We start from the raw sequence: 25,283 nt of genomic DNA, 5'->3' as shown, positions 1-25,283 counted from the left end.
ACAGTGAATGTCACTCAGGTGCCATGGGTTGCTAATTTGGCCTAGGCTGAAGACTAAGTGGCATTTCAGAAATGCCCTAAGAAGTTGCACAACCTGAAAACTGTTTAGAGTGGTCGAAGGAATGCTATTTAAATAGGAAAGGTGCTACATTTAGTATGAAATGTCATTATTCCTTGATAATTTAGACCAAGGGAGTATATTTCTCTTACTAAGGTAACTAAGACCATAGAATTGAACCAATTTTTTACTAAGCCAACTTTAACTACAAAACAGCCAAAATACATCCGCAGAAAAGCATTAAAACTTTACGAAGGGGTCATTTTAAGAAAAAAAATCCAATAATCAGGACGATGAAAAATTACATTTCTTATTGCTTAAGAAAAAATATTCCAAAGGAAGGAAAAAATGTCAAATCAGAAATGAAGCAGAAGAAAATATTTCATGAGTTTTCCTACTTAGATTCATTTTATCAAAAGAATGCCATTTAGAAGACTTTCCTTTTTAAAAAGGCTTTAAAGCAAAATGCTGAAGTTCTGCAATGTGCAAATTCCTTATTTAAAAAACCTTTATTTTCAACAACTTTTCTCCATTTGGTTTTACATTCTTTTAAACATACATCATATAATATTCATGGACAAGCAACATTTTACAGAAATAATTGGATTTTAACCTAAAGCAAAAAAAGAAGCCACTTGGGATAAATTCCAATCAAAAAGAAAAATTTCATGGACCCAAGTAAAGTTATCACTTTACTTCCTGTAGGCTGATTCCATGAGTTTACTTAAAGTTTATTAGCTGTTATTCACCAGTTGAGATCATAGTATACTCAAATAGAAGTAGCAACACAGTGTGATGTCATCTTTGGAACAAAACTTTCCTCTTCTTCCTTATTCCAGTCCTGTATTAGAGGCACAGAGGGGGAGGGTACGAAGTGAGTAGGTTTCCTCAAGTTTTACTGTCTAAATCTTCAGTAATTTCAGGTGAAAATGCTTAAAGAAACTTATAAGATTTTAATTATAAGCTAGTTCACAGGAAAAATCAAGAAAAAAAAGTAAAACATCCCCTACCTTTCTTGTCTAAATGGCGATTACAAGTTTTCACTGAAATCTATGATGCATCAAATGATTGATTTCATGTTTACTTTGGAGGGAAGATACAATGATCAAAACTAAGTTAACTGGTTCACTAACTTCAAATTAATTTTCATAAGTCCCCCTCCCCCTATGACTAGTATGGTGATTCCTGTAGTAAAAAGATCCAGTATCAAATTTCTACACCTCATATCTGGGTTATAATCAATGGAATTAACTTCACCAATTAGTGGAGACTTTTTATCAAGTTTATTTCATAAGCATTACCTTCATGAAAAATATAGGCCAAGAATATGTTCTTTTAAAAGATTTATTGAATTTCTAGCTTTTGAAAAGCAGGGTGCTCTCTCCAACAAAGTAATGTGCATTTTTCTGAAAATTAAATTGAACAGGGGGGAACTGCATATACAGTGAAAAAGCTGATTTTTAAATACACACACGATAATAAAGGTTCGCCTACACTATATAGAACAATCATGATAAAGTAGGCTTGGATAACCTCTGTTGGAACTCTCATGTTTCTCTAGTCAATCACTTAGACACATGTATTGGGTTTGCCTTTGACAACTGTCCATTTCAGCTTTAAAGCTTTTTAAAAAGCTTTTTCATTCTTAACTTTAATCTTAGTTCTGCTATACACTGAAAAGGAGGGAAAAAGAAAAACATTTTCAACTGCCAGCATTTAAATAGTATATTAACTGATAGAAGTTAATTAACAATTTTAGAAATTTTAATGCACAACCACTAATCATTATATTACTTTACAAAGCAGAGAAATTAAATATGAATAAATCTGATCTTTAGGTGGGTGATTTTTGGAGAAACCCTTTAGGATATATTAGTTTGATTTAAAAGATTTAACTTGCCTTGTGGACTACCAATTGTGGCAGAATGGCCCTAATGGATTCTTATGAGACACTATCAATATTGGCATAATCTTAATACTGATCTTCTAGGCACTACTCTAATTTTGGGGCATTAAGCATGAAATACCATTTAAAAAACCTTTAATTATATACAGACACCACTATCAATTTCCATTAAAGATACACTAAGACAATATTTTATACTAAAAAAATTGGCTTTACTGTAAATATGCTAGTTTACAGTGCAGACATTTCTGGTCACAAATCAAGTTTCCAGCTAAGTATTTCTACAGAGTAAATAAAAAAGATGTTTCCAGGTCTGTTTAAATTAACCTGACACTCACATAGCAGGAAAGAAAATATTATAAAAGTTAATTTTTATGCATCAAGCCTTTTTAGTTACTTGTTCAGTTTATGGTTTCTTCAAATAAGTTTTCTATTTATATAAAGTTCACAAATCAACTTTTATCTATCCCCAAACATTTAAAGGGCAGGGAATCTGTATTACCTTCACCTCAAGCACTGCCAGGTCATGCATTTGATGAGGTAAAGAAATGAAAATTAATAAGACTTCCCACAAGAAATAGTTACGCCAAGAATACTGTATCACTACAAATTTTATTCAGAAGCCCATCTTTTTTTTTTGTTTTGTTGTTTTTTAGAAAAAAAAATTCTCATTATGAACTTTGTTTGGTCAATCAACTACAAGACTTTCTAGCAGACATACAGTAAAAATGGCATGGCTCAGAATCGACCAGATCTTTCACGATCTCTTGACCGCCTCCTATCACGTTCCCTTCCTCCACCACCTCCGCCACCACCACCACCGCCGCCGCCACCACCGCCACCTCCACCACCACGGCCACGATCTCTTGATCGAGAACGACGTTCACGAGATCTCGATCGGGACCTATGCCTGTGAATAGAAAAAAGATAAAATGAAGTGGTTCACTAACTTAAATTATGATTTAAAAGACAGTATACAAATACAAAATTATTACATGATGGTTCCAAATTTTCCTTCATTTTTCTGAACTAATTTAAAGAACTGAGAATAAAATAAGATGAAAGGACATAATTGCCAGGAAGGCATTACATAAATTAGTTTATTATTTCACATGAAGTTTGGTTAGCCAGGCGCTGATGTTTTTCCATTCCCCAAATAGGAAAGCAGACAAATAATGACAAATCACAATAAGGAAACCAATCAAGTTATTCAAGATTCATTTTGAGTTGACTTATTATAAAAGTATTGTTTTCCAAGCTGAATGATGCCAACCAGAAATGCAGTTGCTATGAATAATAATAAGCCTAACTTATTAGATACAAGTCAACTTCAAATAGCAAAATTTAACATCTTTGGCTATGCTGTCAATATTAGTATTATGTTAAGAGGTGTTTGAGGTATAGCTAGGTGGCACAGTGGATAGAACCCTGGCCTTGGAGTCAGGAGGACCTGAGTTCAAATCTGGCCCCAGACACTTGACACTAGCTGTGTGACCCTGAACAAGTCACTTAATCCTGACTGCCTCTCAAAAAACCCCCAAAAAACTCTCACATCTAGAACAGATGCACACCAAAGCCTAATGATACTTAAACCCAAGAATAAACGTTTGGGGAAGTGGCTCCCCATATTTAAAAAAAAAAGTTGGGAAAACTGGAATGCAGTTTGACAAAAAAGAGTTAGTTCAGCATCTTACGGCACAATAAATTCCAACTGGATAAGTGACCTAACTGTAAAGGTGCACGCGCGTAGGGAATGGTAGAAGGGAGAAAAGAGGAAGAGAGGGGAAAAACAACAGTAGAATTTTCCACATTTATGAAGGGGAAAAAAATTTAACCTGGAGAGATTATTTAAGAGACAAAATAGACACTATTATGTAATTACGTAAAATAAAAGTTTTGCACAAATACTATCAACGTAGCTAGAGCTAGAAGAAAAATATCTTCATCGTTTGCTAAAATTTTGACATCCAAAGTATGCTGTGAACTGACACAGAAGTGTCATGTCCCAATAGACAAATAGTCAAAAATGTGATGCTTTTGAAAGAAAAATCATCAAAAACTACCTGAAAAGCTTAAAATAATGAGAGAAATGCAAATGAAAACTCTGAGGTTACCACACAACTACACTCTTCAAGCTAACAAAGATAATGAAATATAGGAAAATTGGATTAAAAGAAAAATGACACATTGGAGGAGCTGCAGAAAAACAGGCACATTAACGGTCTGTTAGTGGAGTTATGAACTAGTTCAGCCGTTATGGAAAGCAAACTGGAACCCTGGAAACGACTAATGTAGGAATTTGTTTTTCTTTACTTTCATGGGGGTGGGTAGAACAGGACGACTTTAATTGAAAACAATTTAGATTTTTTATATATCTATCTATCTATATATATAAATAAACATATATCTTGCCTAGGCAATGGGGTTAAGTGATTTGCCCAGGGTTACACAGCTCACAAGAGTCAAGTGTTTGAGGCTGCATTTGAACTCAGTCCTCCTGACTTCAGAGCAGGTGCTCTATCTACTGTGCCACCTAGCTGCCCCAATAATACACATATTTTTAAAAGATAGAATGGTTTGACTATCCTGGAAAATAATTTGGATTATTAAGTTATTAAAGTCGATGTCTCAGAAAAGGCTAGAAATAAAAATATACTTTCACCAGTTGCCAAAAGACTAAATAGGTTATGGTTTACAAAAAGGAAAATAGTTATCCCTTCCCCATCCTGACTTTCCCCATCGCAGTTTGGCATTAGAAATTAAATGAGATTTTTTGGGGAGATTTATGGAAGCCACAGATGACAAAGAAAAAGTTTAGAAACCTAGAAATACATAAAACATATGTATAGTACTGTATAATATCAACCCAAATTTTACAACAAGGTACTGTAAACACCCTATATAACTCTTCTGATACAAGGGGAGGGCAAAAAATTTTACATGGATTTTCCAGATTGCAGGAATGCTGTGCCCTTAACCCGTATGTTGTGGTACAGATAACAGTATCGCCACATTATAAGAAATGATAAACTTACTATTAAGAATTCAGAGAAACATGAGGAGACTTATGTGAGAAGGGAACATATATGAGAGATTTTATAAAGGCCAAATCAACAGAACCTGGCAACAGACTGGATATGGGGTGGGCATGGGGGAGGTGGTATCTGTGAGATAGTTGAGTTGATACCTGGGTTGCAAGCCTGGTTAACTGGAAGGATGATTAACATCCTTGACAATAATAAAAAGGTTGGAAGACTAGAGGAAGAAATGTTAAGTTCAGTTTTGGACACTGTTAAGTTCACGTATCTACAAGACTTCCACTATGAGACGTCTAAGTTGGAGATACAAGACTGAAGATCAGGAAATAGGTTCAGACTGGACAAATACATCGAGAATCATCTGCATAGATGGTAACTTGAATCCGAGGGAGTTAATCAGGTCTCCAAAGGAAATAGAAAAGAGAGACCAAGGGGCAGCTAGGTGGCACAGTGAATAGAGGTCTGGCTTTGAAGTTCAAATCCAACCTCAGACACTTAACATTTACTAGCTGTGTGACCTTGGGCAAGTCACTTAACTCCAATTGCCTCACCAAAAAAGAAAAGAAAAAGACCAAGACACAACCTTTAATGTCCTAGCCAATCCTTTAGAATTTTTACTAGAAAAGTGAAGCCAAGTTGCTCTACAGTTTACAGACTACTCTTTTATTTTTTAAAAATTGGGTTATTTTACATCTCTAGTTCTGTGGAACCTTAGGAACTATATTAGCCAATTCTTCCAGGGTTGTGATTGTTCATCTGGACCTAGTGATCTGAAGTTATCAAAAATATTATACTATCTTTATATATCTTGTGCTTTAACTCCCTATATACTGTTTGCTGTCTTTTGGTAAGTAAAAATTCATTTGTTTCTGCCACATTCTTTTCAGGATGATGCTGTACATTTGTATCCATATTATTAATCTGCCTTTGCTTCCATCATCTGTTTTCTTTACATCTTAAACTGGTCAATGAGTTTGTACCCACATCTATCTCTTCAGACAATTCTCCCCCATTTACCCTTCCTGGTAACTCTTTCTACCTCTTCAGAAATATGTTCCTGAGAAATTCCATTCCTCTTAAGAGCATTTTGGCCCATACCTAAACTTAAATATTTCTCAGAAACTTAAAATCTTCTCTTCCCCAAACTGGGATATGTGTCAGATCATGCCAACTTTTGTCTGCTTTTCTATCATGAAATTTAATATATAAACTCACCTTTCCCTTTAGATTTCTATTATTTTGGTATCAGTTGCCACTTTTCTCCTTGTAGATAAGAATCAGACATAAATAGTAATTTTCACTTTACCTATCCTTTAAAGGACAAGCCAAAAGATTATTAGCTTCTATACATTTCTGACACATCAAGTAGATGTCCAGATAACTGAAGCCCACCATTACATTTTTTCCATGCCTTCAAGCTAGGTTCCTGATGTTTCCCAAATGCCTTATTCCTTTTGTTCAGATGATCTGTAGAATTTTCCCATGAAACGATCACATTTCTTCACTTTCTGACACTCTCCCCTCATTCTTTCCTTTATTCTAGTCTCTGATGGTTTGCCAAAGCCAGCCTTTAACCTACCAGTATTCCCTGCCTGTACAACCACTCCCTCTTTAATTTTTTTTATTTCTCCTTACTTGCTGCCTAAAAATACTTCTAAGTTGCTTCATTATACTAAAAAAAAAAAAGCCTTATGTGGCCCCACAATCCCTGTAAGCTATTTAATGATTCTGTACCTCTCCTCCTGTTCATAGCAGTACTAGGAAAAAATATATTCCTATATTCCTCACTTTTCAACCTTTGGGAATTTGGCTTCCAAACTGATCACTGAATTAAAACTGCTATTTCCAAAGTGACCAATGATCTATTAAATTCTTAACCCTCATCTTTCTTGACCTTTCAGTAGCATTTGACAAGGCTGACCATCTTCCTTGCTCTTCTGGGTCTCCTATCTGTCTGACTACTTGATCTAGTCTTTACTAGACTATCATTCATATCTTGCTCCCCTGACTACAGGCATACCCCAAAGGTTCCAACCTGGGCCCTCTTCTCAATGATGTCAGCAATTCTCATGGGTTAAATGATCAACTTTATGTAGATAACTCCCAGAGCTTTCATCTTCCTAGTCTCTTTCCTTTTTTTTGGCTAGGCAATGGGGTTAAGTGACTTGCCCAGGGTCACACAGCTAGTAAGTGTTATGTGTCTGAGGTCGGATTTGAACTCAGGTCCTCCTGAATTCAGGGCCGGTGCTCTATCCATTGTGCCACCTAGCTGCCCCCTTCCTAGTCTCTTTTCAACTCAACATGTCCAAAACAGCAACCTAATGGCCATGTATCAAGTCCTCAACATGGGAGTTACCCATGACTCTACTCTCCTCAAATTTCTCTTTGATTCTCCACCCTATTGCCTGCTCTCTACTCACACAGAACCACCCCAGGTTAAACTTTTATTATCTCTTGTCTGAATTATTTCAATAACCCGTTTTCCATTTTATTTTCCAAATAACAAACATTTATCCCCACCCCCTGCCAATTTAAAGTGTTTTAAAACAATTAAAAAAGGGGAAAACAAAGGTTGACTAAGATTTGCAGTCTTGTGGATGTCAGGAAGTGGGTAGCATAGCACAACCAGTGCTCTGGAATCATGGTCAGTTACATAACCAAGGCTATACACAATAGCTTTTTGATTTTTTCCCTACCTCCTCAATCCTTTGTAATAGCTACCAAAATGATATTTCCCAAATCACAGGTCTGACCATTTTACTTCCCTGCCTCAATAAACTCGAGTATATCCCATTTACCTCTAGGATCAAATAGAAACTCTTTTCTTTGGCATTTAAAGCTCTTTACAAACTTCCTAATATACCTTTCCAACAATTTCCCCCTTTACATGTTCTCCACTACAAACTGGCCTTATTCCTTTTTATGGACACATTCCTACCAACTGCCGCGACCTCCACACAAAATTATCTTACATTGATTTTATTCTCTTTCTACTACTACTTTTCAACCAATACATCTTCCTCTTCCCTCTTCTGGTTCTTGAGTTTCTTAACACAAGAATATCTTCCTAATGTATAATGCTTAGCCGACTCCCCCTTCCTTTTATGTTGTTTTCAATAAAACATACCCATCTACAGTCACATTTCAATTGTGGGGGCCCTTTCTATCAAACTGCAGTGACCTAAAAATGTTCACCACTTTTCTATTAAATTTTCATTTTCCTATGTTGGGGCCATTTCTCAAAGTGAGGGTTAAATGTTAGTCTTACAGTAGTCAGGATGTGAAATCCAATCAACTTAATTTACTTGGGCTGGTTAACTAAATTCAGGGCCTGAAGCAACAGAATACCAAGACCTAGATGGCTACAGCATAATGAGTTATTAATTTATAATCAGATTCAGTTCTCTAATCTATTTCTCCCACATTCTATTAAAAAAAAAGTACAGATGGCTAAATTCCACAGAGAAACTTATTTGGCAATAATGAATGATATTTTCCCTTAACTATATTTATTTTTTACATTATGGAATAAAAGACTTACTTTTTTTTTTAAAAGTCAATTGGGGTTAAGTGACTTGCCCAGGGTCACACCGCTAGTAAGTGTTAAGTGTTTGGTCTGAGGCCGGATTTGAACTCAGAAGTCATGTTCTCCTGCTTTCAGGGCTGGTGCTCTATCCACTGTACCACCTAGCTGCCCCTAAAAGACTTACTTCTTACGACGACGCCCGTACAACTCTCGTCGTAGTTCTCTAGAGATGGGTTTCAGATGCATAAAGTTACAGAAGCCTCCTCGAGTACATTCGCTGTGGAGTATAATTAGATAAAAATTGTCATATAATCACTTCATTTTTATCACTTACTATAATGTTCATCATGCTTATTAAATTGGTATGTTGAAAGTTGTCTGGCAAATAAGACAACTTTGTTTCAAATGGACACCACTCCCAAATCTCATCATTACCCCATTTCATATTGGCGACAGCAAGCTTCTCTGAAGTCAGTCACAGGTGAAAGCTCTGCATGAATTGGCTGTCCATTAAACCAGCGATTGTTTAAGTCAATGACAGCCTTTTCTGCATCTTCTTCACGGCGAAACTAAGAAATGAACAAAACAAAAATGTTTTTCATATCTCATTGTAGTTAGAGGTATCTGCAACAAGCAGGTGGCCACTAAGGTTAAGACAGATAATCTATTTCTAGTTATATTACTTAAGGGCTATCCAGCCTCAATACCAATTTTTACGTTATAAAATTCTACTATATATTAGCACTGACCTGGTTGCAAAAAAAAAAAAAGATTTAAAAATACTTTCTACACAATAAATATTTTGATAGAAAATATTAAATAGCTACAAGCATTGAAACTGGCAGTAAGAAACAAAAAACAAACCAGTAATCAGTTACTCACAATAACAAAATGGCTCAAGAAAAAGCAATTTCAGCTCTGAATTTAGCTGTGCATACATTTATAACTTTACTCACCTTTACATATACATTTCCTACAAGATGATCCCCAAGGTTATCACAAACATTCATCTCCTCAACTTCACCATACTTTTCTTCCATTTCTGTAAAAACCTCCTAGGTAGAGAGAAAGATATGAGGTTAGAGCATCTTCATATACCAACCGTATTAGAATATTACTAAGTGAAAATATAAGAGATTAATGAGAGAATATTCTTTTGAAATCTGATAGCCTTTACAGTCATCACTGTCTTAATCACTTAAAACATTCTCTATTTTAACTAGGCACTGTGTCAAAAATGCTAATATTTTAACTTCAAACAGTGAATTTTATATACAACTCACCTCAAAGAATTCATCATAGTGTTCTTGCATTTCAACATCACTCACTGCACCTGAAAAGGAGAGAAATCTTTTTGGTTAGAATACTGAAATGAGGGACCTCTTGAATTTAAATTCAAACAGCTAAACAACAGTAAAGTATCTAGAGAAAGAACACAAGGTGATGCAGTTGTTGAAGATATAGCATAATAAAACTAAGAGTTCTTTTTAAACAGGTGAGATTTTTAAATCTCCCATGACATTCTTAATAGTTCATTAAAAGTTAAATCGAGTTTTAATCAGCATCAGTGCTACAATTTCAGAATTGTTAAGGAAATGTTTAATATCAATTTAGACAATTTTATGTTAGATTTCCTTTTTTCTCCTAAGCCAAGCTATAGATTTATTAAAATTTATGATTAAGATTGAAGGGAAAATGTTAAGTTTATTTTTCTAATTAAAGGAAATCTTTACGTTTACAGCAGAGAAAAATGCTATAAAATCCTTCGTGATGTGATTAAAACCGAAGTACACCATGACAAAAATAATTTGTAATAGATTACTATGTACATTTATGGCATTTGTATGCCACCCAAATAAATGGAAATTACAATGCTTTGTTATAGAAAGCATTCTTAGTGTATATTCCAAAAGAATTTTCATTAAGTTATGTTTCTCTATGTAACTTATACACATGAAATGAAGTTATGTCTATCATTTAGGTAGATTCATGCTACCTAAGCAAACTGAAATTCTTCATTTCCACTCCCCCTCACCAAATTTTAACAATTCACATACTGCCAAAAAGGATCTACTCAAGAGAAATTAAGACATTAGAGTTTGCTAAATTAAGGTGGCTAGATGGGAGAGTACAGAAGACCAGCATTAATGCTAAGCCAGCCTTCAACCTGCATTGTCTATAAGCCCAGCCCTTATAGTTTGGAAACATGATGGGGGCAAGGATGAGCAAGCTTGTTTTATGAGTCACTTCAGGCCTTATTCTATGAAGGCCACAATTTCTTATTCTTACTCAAATAAAAATGCCAAGAACACACTTTCCTTCCCATTAGCTATTTTGCAAATGTTCCCAAAGATGTAAAAAAGATTTCAATGTATAAACAAAACTTCTGAGAACCATTGTGATTTATTAATTTAGCTTCACTTTTAATCTGCATGGGGGCCTTCTAGATTCCAGTTTTTAAAAACTGTAATGTCTATGAATTGTTTTCAAAAACCAGAATTTACTAGGGATTCAAAAACAAATTCAACAATTTTTGATATGTGACCAATCATTTGTAAAAATGTTTACAAGTGAAGTCATAAAGTATTATTTCTCTACTAAACAGGATGCTCAAAAAATTACTTTAAAAAGATTTTACTGCCCTTAAATTCACTTTCTTTTGGTAGTTTTATAGCACCTTCCACCAGAGTGAAAGAGAATGTAAAATGTAAGCTAAGTTATTATTTAGTAGCTTTCATAAAAAGTCAAAATTAGGTAGAGAGAGAGATTTAAACTACTGGCTATAGATTTGGGGATTGTAATGGATTTTAATTTTATCCATGTCACCATGCTATAGAGTTGTATACAATTTTAAAAGCATAAAATAGAAATAATCTGATAATGGGCTAACACTATGGGGAAAAATACATTTTGTCCTGATCTCAGTAATATTGCTCATCAGGATTTAATCATTAAACCATATAAAAATAAACATGAAATATTTTAACCATTCACAGAGGTAACAGATTAAATAAAAATACTACTCAACCATATATACCCCTTTAATGGAAAACAGATTTTAACAGCAAAGCATGAAACAATTATTAATTTCTCCTCTTAAAACTTATGCTTCTTAAACTTGGATTCAATCATTCAGACTGAATTATATGTTTCACTGAAATAGCTATTCTCTGCATAAAAGGGGTAAGTAAATAATTTTAAATTTCAATTAACTGAATTTAGGTATTTGGGAAATATCAGTGAAAGGGTCCTGTAATTAAAGTTCATCAGTTTAAACTGACTTTATATTTAAGATGCAAACCAAACTCAACCTGCTCATGCGGAGAGGGCACCAGCTTTTTGATACTTGTATATAATCAATTCTTATTATGCTACATGCATAAAGCAGTGGAGTACCATGAATGTCTATTGTTTTAAGAGTCCATAGTCAACATTACATATCTAGCTTAATTTTAATATTGTATTTCCAATGAAAGATGAATATACACAACCCCTGATTAATGAGTAAAAAGCAATTATCACAATTATTCAATAACCTACTTTTCTTGAAAGGAAAAGAAGCAAAATATTTAGTATAGCTGTATTTAAATATTTCCTTTAAGTATTTCCCCTGAAGCTGTCCTTTTTAAAAAGTTAAAACAAAAAAATCCTCAGAAAACACTTTGTAGTCATTTAAGAAATTAAGGCCTGTACCACTATATCAATATCACAATTACGATAATGCACTTAGTGCCTCAACTGGCAGGATTAAAAATGAACAGAAGATCAGACCACAAGCTTCTGGCACAGGTTGATCTTTAAAAGGGATTTGAAGTTATATCTATGGATACTAGGGGCAATTTCTCAGTATTTACATTGTGGACCATTCATTGGCCACCTCTGATTTAAAAGGCTGCCAGTTTTTAATTCCAATTTTCCCACCAATAATTAAATTCCAAAGGGTTAAAAAAAAAAGACCACAACCAAACATATTCAACTATGCAAGATGCTAAAATATAAAACTGTTCTGAAGGTACTAGACTCTCCATTACTGACCTATATCCTGTTTTGAAACAACTATCACTTAAGAGAATATTCACATGATACTTGCCATTTGAAAAATAGGAATATTTACTAAATGAAAAATTACAGTTCTTTTCCATGCAAGTGCCCATCTGTTTTCAAACTATAGTAAACCAAATTCTGAATTCCACAAAGAAGACAAACTTTAAATTTACATTCAATGTCATAATGATGATCTTCAAACTTTTTCCACCAAGGACCTACTGGCATTTGGCAAATACAGATTTGCTCCCCAACACCTCCTCTTCCTCTGTTTTTCCCCTGAACTATCTAGCTAGTGTCTATATCCTGCAATAAGGAAAGCTCAGGGTCTCTGTGACCCTATGAATACTTAGAGCAAGGTTTGTTAGAACCAAAATGTGACTTCTGAAATAGCTAAAATTTTTTATTTTCAACTAGGGACAAAATTTTGAATGCAATTTGGGGAAAACACACACGCACACACAAATAACCAAATTTTACCAATCTCTTTTAAAAAGAAGCATTTTAAGTACCTTGCTCTTAAAAGAGCATAACGCTTACTTTGGTATATTTTCCCCTAGGATGACGGTCAAGTAAAGGAGGAAACAGTGGGAGCAGACCAAAACTACTTTAAAAAGCATAGTTTCAGCCCCTTTTGGAAGAATTGGGTTGGGGGAAGGGTTGAATAGGACAAGTCTCTTGACACATTTAATAAAATGTGGTCCTTTATTAAACTAAAATGGTAGATCAGATTAAGTTGACACTGAGCTCTGACAATCAAGCCCAGGGAACCAGTGAAGGAACTTGTATGAACTTACAGCGCAAACCGTCAGCAGACTGGGAAGAGTTTTGAGGGTTACGGTAAATGTTCAAGAGGGCAATGGTCTGAAATACAAAACGCAACAACTTTATATTATGGAAAATAAATTTTTAACACTTAACCGGTTTCCTTTGATGATCACTTTTTGCCGAGTCTCTGTGCTGAAAAAGAGCAAGTTATTTTCTCCAGAGAGGGGAAGTTTTCCTGAACCATCCTAACACTACATAAGAGATCTCATAATATGCTATTATTGTGTTTGTTTTATCAAAACATTCCTCTTTCACAAACTGAACTAAATTATAAAAGTAAAGAATTTGCTCTTTAAAACTTCATTTAACAAAATAACTAAAACTTATTGAGAACAGCTAGGACAAAAGAGCCGCATCGTGTAAACACAATAATTACATGACATGAAATCTCTTATTTCCTTAACTTCTCTTTCTTTCTTTCTCTTTTTTTTTAATGAAACAAGACCCACACTTGGGCAACTTACCTTACCGAATCCTAAATATTTTTATGATTTCATACCTATAGAAAGAACTTGATAAATGTCAGGGGTCCAATCAGTGTAACGATTGGCTGATTAAAAAAAAAAAAAAGGTTTCATATGTATGGACCTTATCATTTAACAAACGTCAAATCAAAAGAAAGGTCCCATCAGTGAGCTTTCAAAGGTCACATGATTTGTTTCATGAACAAATACAGTTATCAAGTTCTTGCTGTGCGCAAGGAGTTCCATCACCTTGTCCTGTTTGCAACAGCTTTATGTCAGCAGCTCAGAAGCCAACATTATTGTCTCAATTAGGAGTGGGCTCTTTAACACCATTCTTTAAAAAAATTTCTCCAACTGTGGGACTTACAGTGTGAGCCGTCAGCCGTCTGTGCACTGTTTTGGGGGTTACGATAGATGTTTTGAATCAAGATGGTCTGCGGGGAAAAAAAAATAAAAAGGGGAATTCTACTGGCTGCTGTGCATATATTAGACAATTGCAAAGAGACAACTTGTTTGCAAATGGCTAAACAACTTTTTTTGCAAGTCAGACATTTTGTGTGTGTCTTCTGAAGAGTAACCACTAAAACCATCATATTATGAAAACAGAGTTTTTGCAGTGACTTATTTTAAGTCAGCTAGCAACCAAGAAGGAACTACAATTGATTAGTTTAATGAGTATCCCCAAGTTAAAATGGCAAAGTATAATAAATACTCTAAGTCTAACATTTTTGTACTTCAAACTAACAGACACTAAAATGTCCTGAAATTTCTCAAATATAAACACATCCCCATGCAAAGTTTTAACCAGTACATAACTTGAGAGTATGCAGTAGGTTCAAGTTTTCTTCCACTGTTAGCAAAAGTTGGTATACAAAGCAAGTTTCTCAAATGTCAACTAGATACCTTATACAATCTTATATAAATATTTCTTGGTGAAGTCTCTGTTTACATAATACAATAATTTTAAATGTTTGTATGTTTTCCGCTCCTTCTTTTAAGGAAAATATCCTTTTAGCCCTTCTGCTTTACACTTGATCAGGCAGACTTGAAACCTTACATTTGTACCGTTCTTCTTAAAACCAAGTTGTCTGAAAAAACAAACCATGTTTAAGTTAGTAAGCTAATATAGCACATGAAATTTCAATGTCCATTATCACTGTAAGTAGCTCAAAAATGTACTGTATATGCTAAAAACCACAAATTTAATGTTAAGTGGGGAAGATTAAAAAAAATCTTCAGTCTTGAAAACATTGCTATGACATGTGTATAAAGGAGATTTATATCTAGTTTATAAAACCAATTGGTTAAATTCCCACGCTAGAGGGAATTCCTAACAATGGCCATAGAACCTCCAAGTCAAAGCCCCAACTCAAATGAAATACATTACATTTTAGTGTTGTTGAGTATGCAGATAAAAAATATAACATTAAACAGAACTGTAAAACTAAAAATAAACTTTTGTGAATGATTATCAACCCTCTTCTCTACCTTTGAATATCTGAACTTTTTCTAATCCACACCCACTTAGATATCAGATCCACTATAGGCATTCTGGGACACAGTCCTCTCAAGACTTTGGAGGTAGGACAGAGAGTTCTATATTTATTTGGGTAATAATTTTATTGCTTATGTTTATAGGATTCCTGAGCTGAGAAAGATAACACAAAATAAAAATCCTGCGCCCATGTGTAAAACATGTCATGGGTTTGCATCTGGCACTAGACGTTAATTTTTACATTTAAAGGGAATAATGGAGTCCCATTAATGATAAACAGTGCCTTAAATTAACTTTAGAAAACAAAATTAAAATTAGATGTGTAATCACATACACACCCAAAGAGAAACCAAGAAAAAAAGAGTTTATGAAATCACCTTTATTTTGATCCCAACATGGCAGATTTTAAAAAGTCACAACTAATAATCTAATTCTGAATGGAAAAAAAAATTTCTACCTGCATTTAGCTAAAGAGCAATATTTATCCTCTTCCCACCCTCTTCTCAATGTCTATTTCATTTACAGACTCAGTGAAGACAAAAACACAAAATCTAAATAGGTAGGTGAACCCTCCCAACCTATGTCTCACAGGAGTATTGAAAGATTTACTTAACCACTGTAGGTCCTTTTCAACTATCAAAATGAAAACCAAAGAACACATGAAAAACTACTCTAAAAGGCTAACATTTTTTCTTTCTGTTGTGGGAAAAACCTTACTTTTAAAATTTATGGTATAATTTATTCATATTTATATATATGATATAATTTATAATTGTAATTATTAGTGTTTCCTTGAGGGTAGAAGTCTAACTCAGCAGTGCCTTGCAGTTTTCCGATATTAAAGCCTACAGAAAATCATATTTCACTCTTTTCCAAATTGCTGAATAGCAAACATGAGATGGGAATAACCTACACCTTTATTTCTCCTAATTCTTTTTAATAGAAGTATGATACTTTTCTCCAATGCTCCAAAATACATGAAATGTCATTCCACTTGCAGTTTCTAGACATTTTTTCTTAAGAGAGTAGCAAAGACTTATTTTTCTTAAGTTTTTCATCAGTCTAAAGAAAATGTACAAGAATTTTAATCATTCAGAACACAAGAAGTAATAATAGCTCAACTCTAGGGGAGTAGAAAGGTACTAAATAGCAATGTATAAATAATTTATACTGAAACCCACATTTTATACCCTAATTTTATTTCAAAGACAGTAAATGTCACAAAATTTCTTTCCCTTTATCTTCCAGTTAAAGAAATGGAGTAAGAAGCTCACTTAGAGTAGAAGATAAATGAATGCATTCAAAATATAAATCTCTTTTATAACTCTAGCAAGTTTTTGGTTTTTTAAAAATTCCTATTCTAACCACTCAACCAAATAACCCCAAGTTAAGTCTTAGTTGGCACGGCCTTTCCCTACCTCTTCTAATCCCACAGTAGTAAATCAGCTGGCAGGGGAAACTGGCAGTTAATGTGAATTACAGCTAACAAACCATAAGGAAAGAAAAATAGTAAAAAATCCCTACAGATCAGGTCAGTTTTTGCATGTAAGGTCCACATTTTTTGAGTCATATTAGCCATGAGAACAATGACGTTCTGAAATCCTTCATATAGATACAAGGAATATACCAGCAGTGTTTATTATACAAATATAGGAACATGACTGATTTGCCTTGAAATCAAATACACCAATTAGCCCTGACCAGCCTCCACTACAGTCAGGATTTTTAATAGCATCTCCTGCAAAAATGACCAGTACAAGCAAAAAGAAAATATATGCACACATACATAAATAAAAGAGAAAAAAAGGGGAAAAGAATTATTTAATATTAGTAGCAGTCTTTGAAAACTTAGACGAAGATTTAAGACAAAAAAAATCTAAGAAAAGACACAAACCTGGCTAAAAGTTGGTTTATTATGCAACCGAGAACATCTGTCTCCATGACGACAAGCTCCAATTTTGAAATAAAACGAACAGTTGACTCTGTAAGTAAAAACAAGACCTGATTATACTGATAGGAAAAAAAAATACATGTAAATATGCAATTAGCACACGATGACTACCAGACTATTTTCCATTTAATTCAGATACATAACTAGACCAATACTACAGTTTAATCTTTATTACCTGATACCTTTTCCCACAGAATTGCTAGAGTTAACTTAATCTAACCTATAACTAATAGTAACATCTTCTATTAATTCCCGAAAGTTGGTCATCTGGCTGGTACTTCAAGACATCCAAGGATGAGGATCTCATGACGGTAGCCTGTTCTACCCCATAAGAACTCTAGTCAGAATTTTACACCCCCCACCCCCAACCTTTCCTCGGGTATATTAAGGCTACATCTACTTTTCTGTGAATCATTCCTCCTAGTTCCACCTTCTGGGGTCAAGAAAGACAAATCTAATTCTTTCTTCTCATGACAGCTCTTTGAATACTTGAAAACAATAATATCCTCTCCCTAACTCTTCTCACCTCCAAGTTAAATACCCCCAATTCCTTTAGCACCTTATATGGCATGATTTGGAATCGTCTCAGCATCCCAATTCACCTCTTTTTCAGTTTGTCAAGATTCTTCCTGACCTATGCTGTCTGCAACTGAATACAATCCTCTAGATGTAGTCTGACAAGGGAAGAGTATAGGAGGTCTATCACCTTTCTGGTTCCTCTGCCTCTTTCCCAAATAATGGCAATGCAAATCCTTCTCATTAGGCATAAGGACATGAATTCTATTTATGTTTCTTTTCCCCATTTTCATTTTCTAATGTTAATTCATTCTCTTTATTGGATTAATTTGCCTATCAACCCAGCATACTCATCTGTTAAGGATCTACAATTTCCTTGGTAAAAGAATTCCTTCCACTCACAAATGCTGCATCTCCACTATAACCTAGAAGGGCCTCAGTTTTCTGAGACTCAGAAAGATTAAATTACTTTACTCCTCATCACATAGTCACAAAGATTAGCATCAGATGTAGGCTTTGACTAAGTCTTTCTGATTCAAGTCCAGCACTCCATCCATTACACCATATTGCCTCTATCTAACATAAGTAAAACTACCTCAAAAACATCGGATTTCCTCTGCCCAGCTGTTAACCTGCCAAAACATTTTCATGTTCTTTCATGCAAGCTCTGTGGTCTCACTTCCGAAAACCTGGACTTCCAGGGGGAACTCATTTTAGTTTTCAGTATCTCTTTGGAAAAACTGAAAGATCAAGACACGAACCTTTTCTTTTATTGGAGAGGCATGGGATGATATAGACAGAATACTGTTTATACAAAAAACATACTGTGCGCTGACTCCTCACAAACTCTGTTATCTTGTCTTGTTTTTTCCCAACAAATCAAGAGAAAATATGAAAGCCTCAAAGAAAATATTTTAATGAAATGGGGAGATCTAGAACCTGATGCTTGCCAACTTCCATTTTTCCTCTTTGCATTCAAACACTTCCCCCTTTCTAAGATTTTCTATCATTTTCTTGTTTAAATTGTAGTCTGCTTATGAGTGATCACCAAGTAAAGAAAAAAATTGTGAAATTTAATTTAGAAACACAATTATATATATAAAAGAAAAAAGCTTTCTGTTTCAAGCCAGCCTATACAACTTACATTTATTGTTTTGCAAACCTGGAAGATTCACTCTGACCAGTTCCCATAAGTTTCAGCTTAACAATTCAGTTACAAAATATTCAAAGAAAGGCTAAATTCTAATCACAGATAAAGTTATAAGTAAAGGATTGAAGGTATTCCTTCGTTAAGGAATATGAAAGACCTTGTACTTAATAATGAGCAAAGTGAATTGTTTTTAAAAAGTGTGGGAGGATAAGGGACTCCAAAAATAATGGTGAAAGCATATTTTTATTTCATGCTAGCCACAGACGGGGTTTTCCAACCCCTCTCTGATCAACAGTGTACAGAGCTGAATTGTGGTTAGTTTTCTTAATTAAAAAATTATATTCCAAAAAGTATGTAACAGAAATAATGTAGAACCTAGCATAAAAAGATGTTAGAAATGGCAATAAATCTAGGCTCCAGAAATGCAAATTAATAATTTCTCTAGTGTCATACCTATTTTCTAGCTTAGATTTTAAAAAAATTCTGTAAGCCAGAACTCCCCAGTTCTCTCCCAAAAAGGCAAGTAAGAAAACACTCAGAAATGCCTGATTTCACAATGCTGTTGAATGGTTAATTTCTGTTAAACACACACACAAGGAGGCAAAAGATAATTGGGATTAATAATCTTCCAAAACAGAGCAGGTAAGTGTTTTTGGTCATAGCATACAAAACTTAAGAAATAATTTCTTCTAATTTTTGCAAGGGTAAACTATAACAAGGAAACTACAGAACAATGGCTATCATGGGATAGAGACCCACAATCCATGGCATTAAATAAGTATAATTGTCAGGGATCTTTGCTACAAGGATACAATCAATCAACAATCATTTATTAAATAACCTACTACTGCCTGGTATAGGGGATACAAAAAAAGAATCCATACTCTCAAAGGGTTACAAAATTCTCTACCCCTAAACAAAAACTGTATAGAAGCAAATAAAGATTTTAGACGTTTCTAATTTGTTCCAATCACAGAAAAGGTCCTGCTTAAAAAATTAGTCTCTGGAAATCTGAGTTAATAATAGAATGAATAGATTTATCTACAAGTTTAGAAGTACTGTATAAAATGAAGAAGTTTTACATGGTTTCAAGCAAGTGGTTGCTGGGGTTATTCAAATAGTTTAAGATCCTAATGTCAAATTTTGGGAAAATTAAGTTTTGCATGCAAAGAATGATTTGTTGTCACAGGATCTGGCGTGGAATCCTAACTCTGTCACTTCCTTCCTGTATGACCTTGGGCAAGTCATTTAATTTCTCCAGACCTCAATTTCCTCATTTATAGGGGGTTAGCCAAGATTTCTGGTGTCAAAACTTCCTAGCCCACAAAAAATTCCTAAGTACAACCCCTCCAGATTAAAATGTAATTGGGAAATGTTTAACAAAGAAATAAAAATAGAACATAATATTAAATTGTGTTTCTCTAAGGCAATATACAGCCTGCATATTTTTTTCGGATCACTTTTTATTGGAGTTTGACATCAGTGGACTAGATGACCTTTATGGTTTTGGCTCTAAGTACACAAAAATCTACAATCCTAAAATTAATCCAATTCACTAAAATCAAGCAGGCCAAGGCCAAAAAAAAAAAAAAAACAACCAAACACCAAAACCAAGCTATTTTATTTAGCTTTTCCCTACACTTATTCTTTTAGAAGTGGCTACAAGACCCTAGAGCACCTTTCTATTTGAAAAGAGAATAAACATCACAGGCAACCTTCCTCATCCTCCATTTTTCCAACTGAGAAGAGCTCCTAATCAGTTTCACTGACATGTATTCACGAGTTGTACATATCCATTTCTTGGGTTATTGTCTATAAGGGTTCATGCCTGAACATTCTTTTGGCTAACTGTGTTAATATTTTATATCTTTGGAAATCTAAATCTATTTCTGAAATCTAACAAAAGTACTAAAATTTGTGCACCAGTTTTCCTTCAATTCAACAAATATTTATTAAACACCTAAATTCTAGTTTCCTCGACCCCCAATACTTTGCATTTACTCATCTCTGCACACATAAGCTACTCAAGGGCAGAGGCTGTTTAATTTTTCTCGTCTGGCACAATGTCCGGCACACAGCAATCGCTTAGTAAGTGCTCTAAGTGAACTGAAAGATCTCTTTTCGGAGGTGACACTTGAACTGAGTCATGAAAACAGCTACGAATCTAAGGAGCCAGATATGAGATAATTCCGGGATGGAGAGGAAAAGAAGCCTTTGCAAAGGAAGAGGCAAGTGAGATACGGAGTATGTAGTAACGAGAGGAAGAATAATGTTTAATAAACCTGGAAAGAGCTTCGTATAAAGTATTTAGGACAAACTGCCCACCCTCTAAAACAAACTTCAATTGCGTCCCAGTCTGAAACAGTCCGTCCCGCAGCGGTCGGTGAAGAGCGGACACAAGGCTTAACAAGCACGGACTCGCTGTGTCTGGGAGCGAGAGGCTACATAAAGGGCCGGCCCCTTCCGGGCCCGGGGAGCCCGCACCCCCATAACCGGCCCCTAGGGCGCACATGCTCCCCACCACTTCCCCTCCCTTCCCCCCGGGGCTCCCTCCGCGGCGCCTCGTGTCCTCAAGCCCGCCATATGGGACCGTGAAACTGGAGCGACTCCCTCCCGTCCCCATCTCCGACTCCGAACAGCCCGCCGGCGCCTCCTGCGTCCCTCCGCCCGCTCCGAGCTCCATTCATCCACTTGGAGTAAAACTCCACGAGAAGGCGGCGCGTGGCTCCCGGGACAAGCGCCGGAGCCCGCCGCGAGCTCGGGCGGGGGGAGGGGGCCAGAGGCGGCCGAGGGCTTTATGAATGAACTGGCTCCACGAGGCCGGACGCCCGCTCCTTCCCGCCGCCGCCGCCGGCTCCCCTCCCCCCACGCCATGGTCCGGGCCTACGGCCGCCCCGCTTCCCCGCCGACCCCGACCGGGGCTCCGACGACGCCGGCGGCCCCCTCCGCCCTTCCGCAACGCTGCCTGCCTCAGGACTCCGCTATGCCCTCCCGAGAACAAGGACCGGGCGGCTCGAACTCACTTGTCTTTTTCTGTGCCGAAAATGGAGGCCAAATACTCCGCCATTTCCCACCCGCCGCTGCCGCTGCCGCCGCCACAGCCGGACGCTGGCGGACACGTCACCCGAACGCGACGGCGTCAGTCACGGCCCATCCTCTCCACAAGAGGGGCCGGCCCCTGCGGCCAATCACGCTCGCGCTCGGCGCGGCGACGCGGCCGAGCGGGGCGGGCGGGGCTGCGGCGCCCCTCCGCGGCGGATGCCTTCCCGCCATCTCGTCTCGGCTGCGTCCTCTGTCGCCGGCCGCGTTCCTATTTCGGCCCACCCTGGGTGGGTTCGAAAGTGCAGGCATCCCCTGCTTCCTTTCCTTTTGTTTTTCACGTATTTCGTTGTCTTCCTTGTCACCTATCAACTTCACCCAGGGTTTTAAAATTTTTCCATGTTTTTAATTCTCCCCCTTCACCTTCCTTACTTTAAAGTTTTCCCCGCGACTAGAACATCCCTTATTAATGCACGTATCCCCAGAAACTTAGTGATAATCAAGGGGAGTTTTGAAAACACAGCCAAAATAAATGAATAGGCAGCCCCAAATTTCCCTTTCCAGGCAAAAAGTTATGCGTTATTTTAAGGCCGTATCCCCCGCTTTCAACCCCAACATTTCACCTTTGCGGGTGGGGTGGTGGGACACGTGGCCTAAGAAGTGCCTGCCTGTAGCCGGCGGAGAAATACAGCAGGCTGGCTCTATAGACCTGCTTCCTAGTGTTCATTTTCACTTAAATTCCAGTGTTAATTCTCTTTTTTTCTTAATTTTTTTTCAGTGTTAATTTTTTTTTCTTCTTTGATTTTTTTTTCAGTGTTAATTTTCACTTAAATTCACCTAGTTAAGAGTCAGCCTGTATTTCTTTTCTCTCTAATTATCTTGTCAGTTTCCATGCCGCTTCCTTCCCTTCCCCCACCGCAACCAGCCTGGCATGTTTTGGAAAACCCTTGTGATTGTATGTAAAGTAACACGAGAAAAACACAGGTAAGATACAGATTCCCCTAAGTTCACACAGACCAGGTCAGTTTCTGGCTCATTGCACTCACAGGGAGTTCTCTAGGGAAATATCTATTATATCAGGGCACATATAGTGAATTAAAAGTATATAGAAAATAATGTAACATACAGTTTAAGTTTCCTTAAATGAGGGTAACAGTGTCCCCAATTACTGAATGGGCAGCTAAATGTACAATATGTAATATTAGGCATGGGGGTAGTCTTTATTTCACCCATGACAGAAAATGCTTGTAAAAGACTCACCTAAAACACTCCCTGAGAAAAGATTAAAAACACATTAGGATTTCTTTTAAGAGGTGACCAGAGGATACTTTAAATTTCTTCTTTACCCTCTGGTTCTAAGATATCTGGACAGTTTTCTTTTATTGAAGTATGATGTCTAGGTTCATTTTGTTGCTGTTCATAGCTTTCAGATAGTCTAATGATTATTAAATTATCCTTGATCTGTTTTCTAGGTTGGTTGTTTTTCCTGTGAGAGATTTCATATTCTATTTTTTCAGTTCTTTTGATAAGATCTAGCGGCTTACAGGTGCTGGAACCCCAAAAATACGACATGGGGGTCCTGTCCGAAAGAATTGGACCCAAGCCTTCTTTCAGCCAAAGACAAGGTTTATTAAAGATCCGCCATGTTGGCCAGACTCTTAAAGAATCTGATCACCTGTGAGCTATTGGCTAGATTGTAAAAATCTCAGCAGTGGCTAGATTATAAGAATCTGAGCATCTTAATGGAGACAAGATGGACCTTATATACAGAAAGACTATGGGAGAGAAGACAGTGGAGGGCTAGGCTGAGTTAAGGGTAACAGAATGGAGAGATTGGACTTAGCCACAAAGAAAGACCAGTTGATAGGACTATAGCCTCAGGTGAACACCAGAGATTTGGCCATGTGGGAAAGTCCAGGGTTTTTCCTTTCTGGGGTCCAGATCCCAACCCCATCACTTTGACTTTTTGTTTCTTAATGTATAATGGCATCATTAACTGTCATTTGGCCAATTCTGATTTTTTTTTATTTTTAGGCAACTGGGGTTAAATGACTTGCCCAGGGATCACACAGCTAGTGTTAAGTGTTTGGGCTGAGGCCGGATTTGAACTCAGATCCTCCTGACTTCAGGGCCACTGCCACCTAGCTGCCCCCAATTCTGATTTTCAAGGAGTTATGTCTGCCCTAGACTTCTGGCCTTTTCTGCTTTTCTGCTGCTTTTATAACTCAGGCTAGGAGCTTGCAACCTTTTAGTGCTCCCAAAATGGTGTGATCCCTAGTGAGGTTGTTCATTCTCCTCCTGCTCTGAGTTCTGCAAGTTTCTGAGCCAGCTTTGGTTCAGTCAGCTTGTTCTCCATTAGAGGTTTTAGAAGATTGCTCCTGGACTTATTTTCTGTTGGCCTGATGAGAGTCTCTGCAGCTTCAGGGTAACTGAACCAATGGATCCCCTTTGATCTGAGACTCCTGCCCTGATTATTCCACTGTGGGTTATACTGGACCAAAGGCTGGAACTGAGACACCACTCTGCTCCTGGTATCAGAGCCACACAACTACTAGTTGCTTCCAGAACTTGTTCCTTGCTCAGTACCACAGCTAGGGCCAAAGCTGAAGACCTCTCCTCCCGGTCCTGGATATGTGACCCAGAACTGGGTAGTCTGGGTGACAAAAGATACCAGATGGCACTTATTCCTGTTCCCAGCACTTGTTTAGGGATCCCTTGGGATTTCTGTCTGCCCTAGGTCTTCCTACCCTTATGTCCTGTCTCAGCCCTCTTTCAATCCCTACTTGCCAGATTGTTACCCAGGTACTGCATGCTCCTGGCTACCCTCACCCCCATTATCCTCAGACCTTTTTGTTGGTCTCCCTAAGTCACCCTAAGCTGGAAATATGATTCTCTATGTCTTTTTCTTGGTTTTCTTCATCAGAATTCAGTCTGGTGCATTTTCTCTAGACTTCTGAACAACATTACTCCTACCTCTCAGCTTAGAACCTTGCCTTATATTTTACTGGAAAAAAAAATCATTCCATGAAAGGTCCCTCTTATCCCCTCCTCATCTCACATCAACCAGATGCCTGTTGCCACTATGTTCACCTTCACTCTTGTCTCACATTACCACTTCTAGGTCTGTACCTCAAAGAGATCATAAAAACAGGAAAAGGACCCACACGTACAAAAATATTTATAGCAGCTCTTTTTGTGTCGGCCAAAAATTGGAAATTAAGGGGATGTCCATCAATTGGGGAACGGCTGAACAAGCTGTGATATATGAA

At 36.7% G+C, this 25,283-nt stretch overlaps 1 protein-coding gene across 4 annotated transcripts; it reads right to left on the bottom strand.

Annotated features, from left to right (window-relative positions):
* Positions 1–547: 547 nt before the first annotated feature.
* Positions 548–22,108, bottom strand: U2AF1 (U2 small nuclear RNA auxiliary factor 1). Of its 4 annotated transcripts, XM_020973865.1 has the most exons (9): positions 21,999–22,108; positions 17,253–17,340; positions 13,369–13,435; positions 9,811–9,860; positions 9,484–9,582; positions 8,963–9,096; positions 8,712–8,804; positions 2,685–2,873; positions 548–898 (listed from the first exon to the last, which is right to left on the bottom strand). In XM_020973865.1, exons 1-8 carry the CDS (start codon positions 22,040–22,042, stop codon positions 2,702–2,704), a joined length of 747 nt encoding a protein of 248 aa, XP_020829524.1. In that variant the 5' UTR covers positions 22,043–22,108; the 3' UTR covers positions 548–898; positions 2,685–2,701. The 4 variants fall into 4 exon arrangements, with proteins under 4 accessions (XP_020829524.1, XP_020829525.1, XP_020829522.1 ...); XM_020973866.1 differs by lacking the exon at positions 13,369–13,435 and adding an exon at positions 14,231–14,297 and having other exon boundaries at positions 548–2,873; XM_020973863.1 differs by having other exon boundaries at positions 548–2,873.
* Between the last annotated feature and the right edge of the window lie 3,175 nt (positions 22,109–25,283).

Source organism: Phascolarctos cinereus, unplaced genomic scaffold (genome assembly GCF_003287225.1).
Source record: "Phascolarctos cinereus isolate Bilbo 61053 unplaced genomic scaffold, phaCin_HiC Scaffold_726;HRSCAF=1367, whole genome shotgun sequence".
In the NCBI taxonomy this organism is placed as follows: Eukaryota; Metazoa; Chordata; class Mammalia; order Diprotodontia; family Phascolarctidae; genus Phascolarctos; species Phascolarctos cinereus.
Note: the sequence above shows the minus strand (reverse complement) of the source record. Positions and strands in the feature narration are given on the sequence as shown.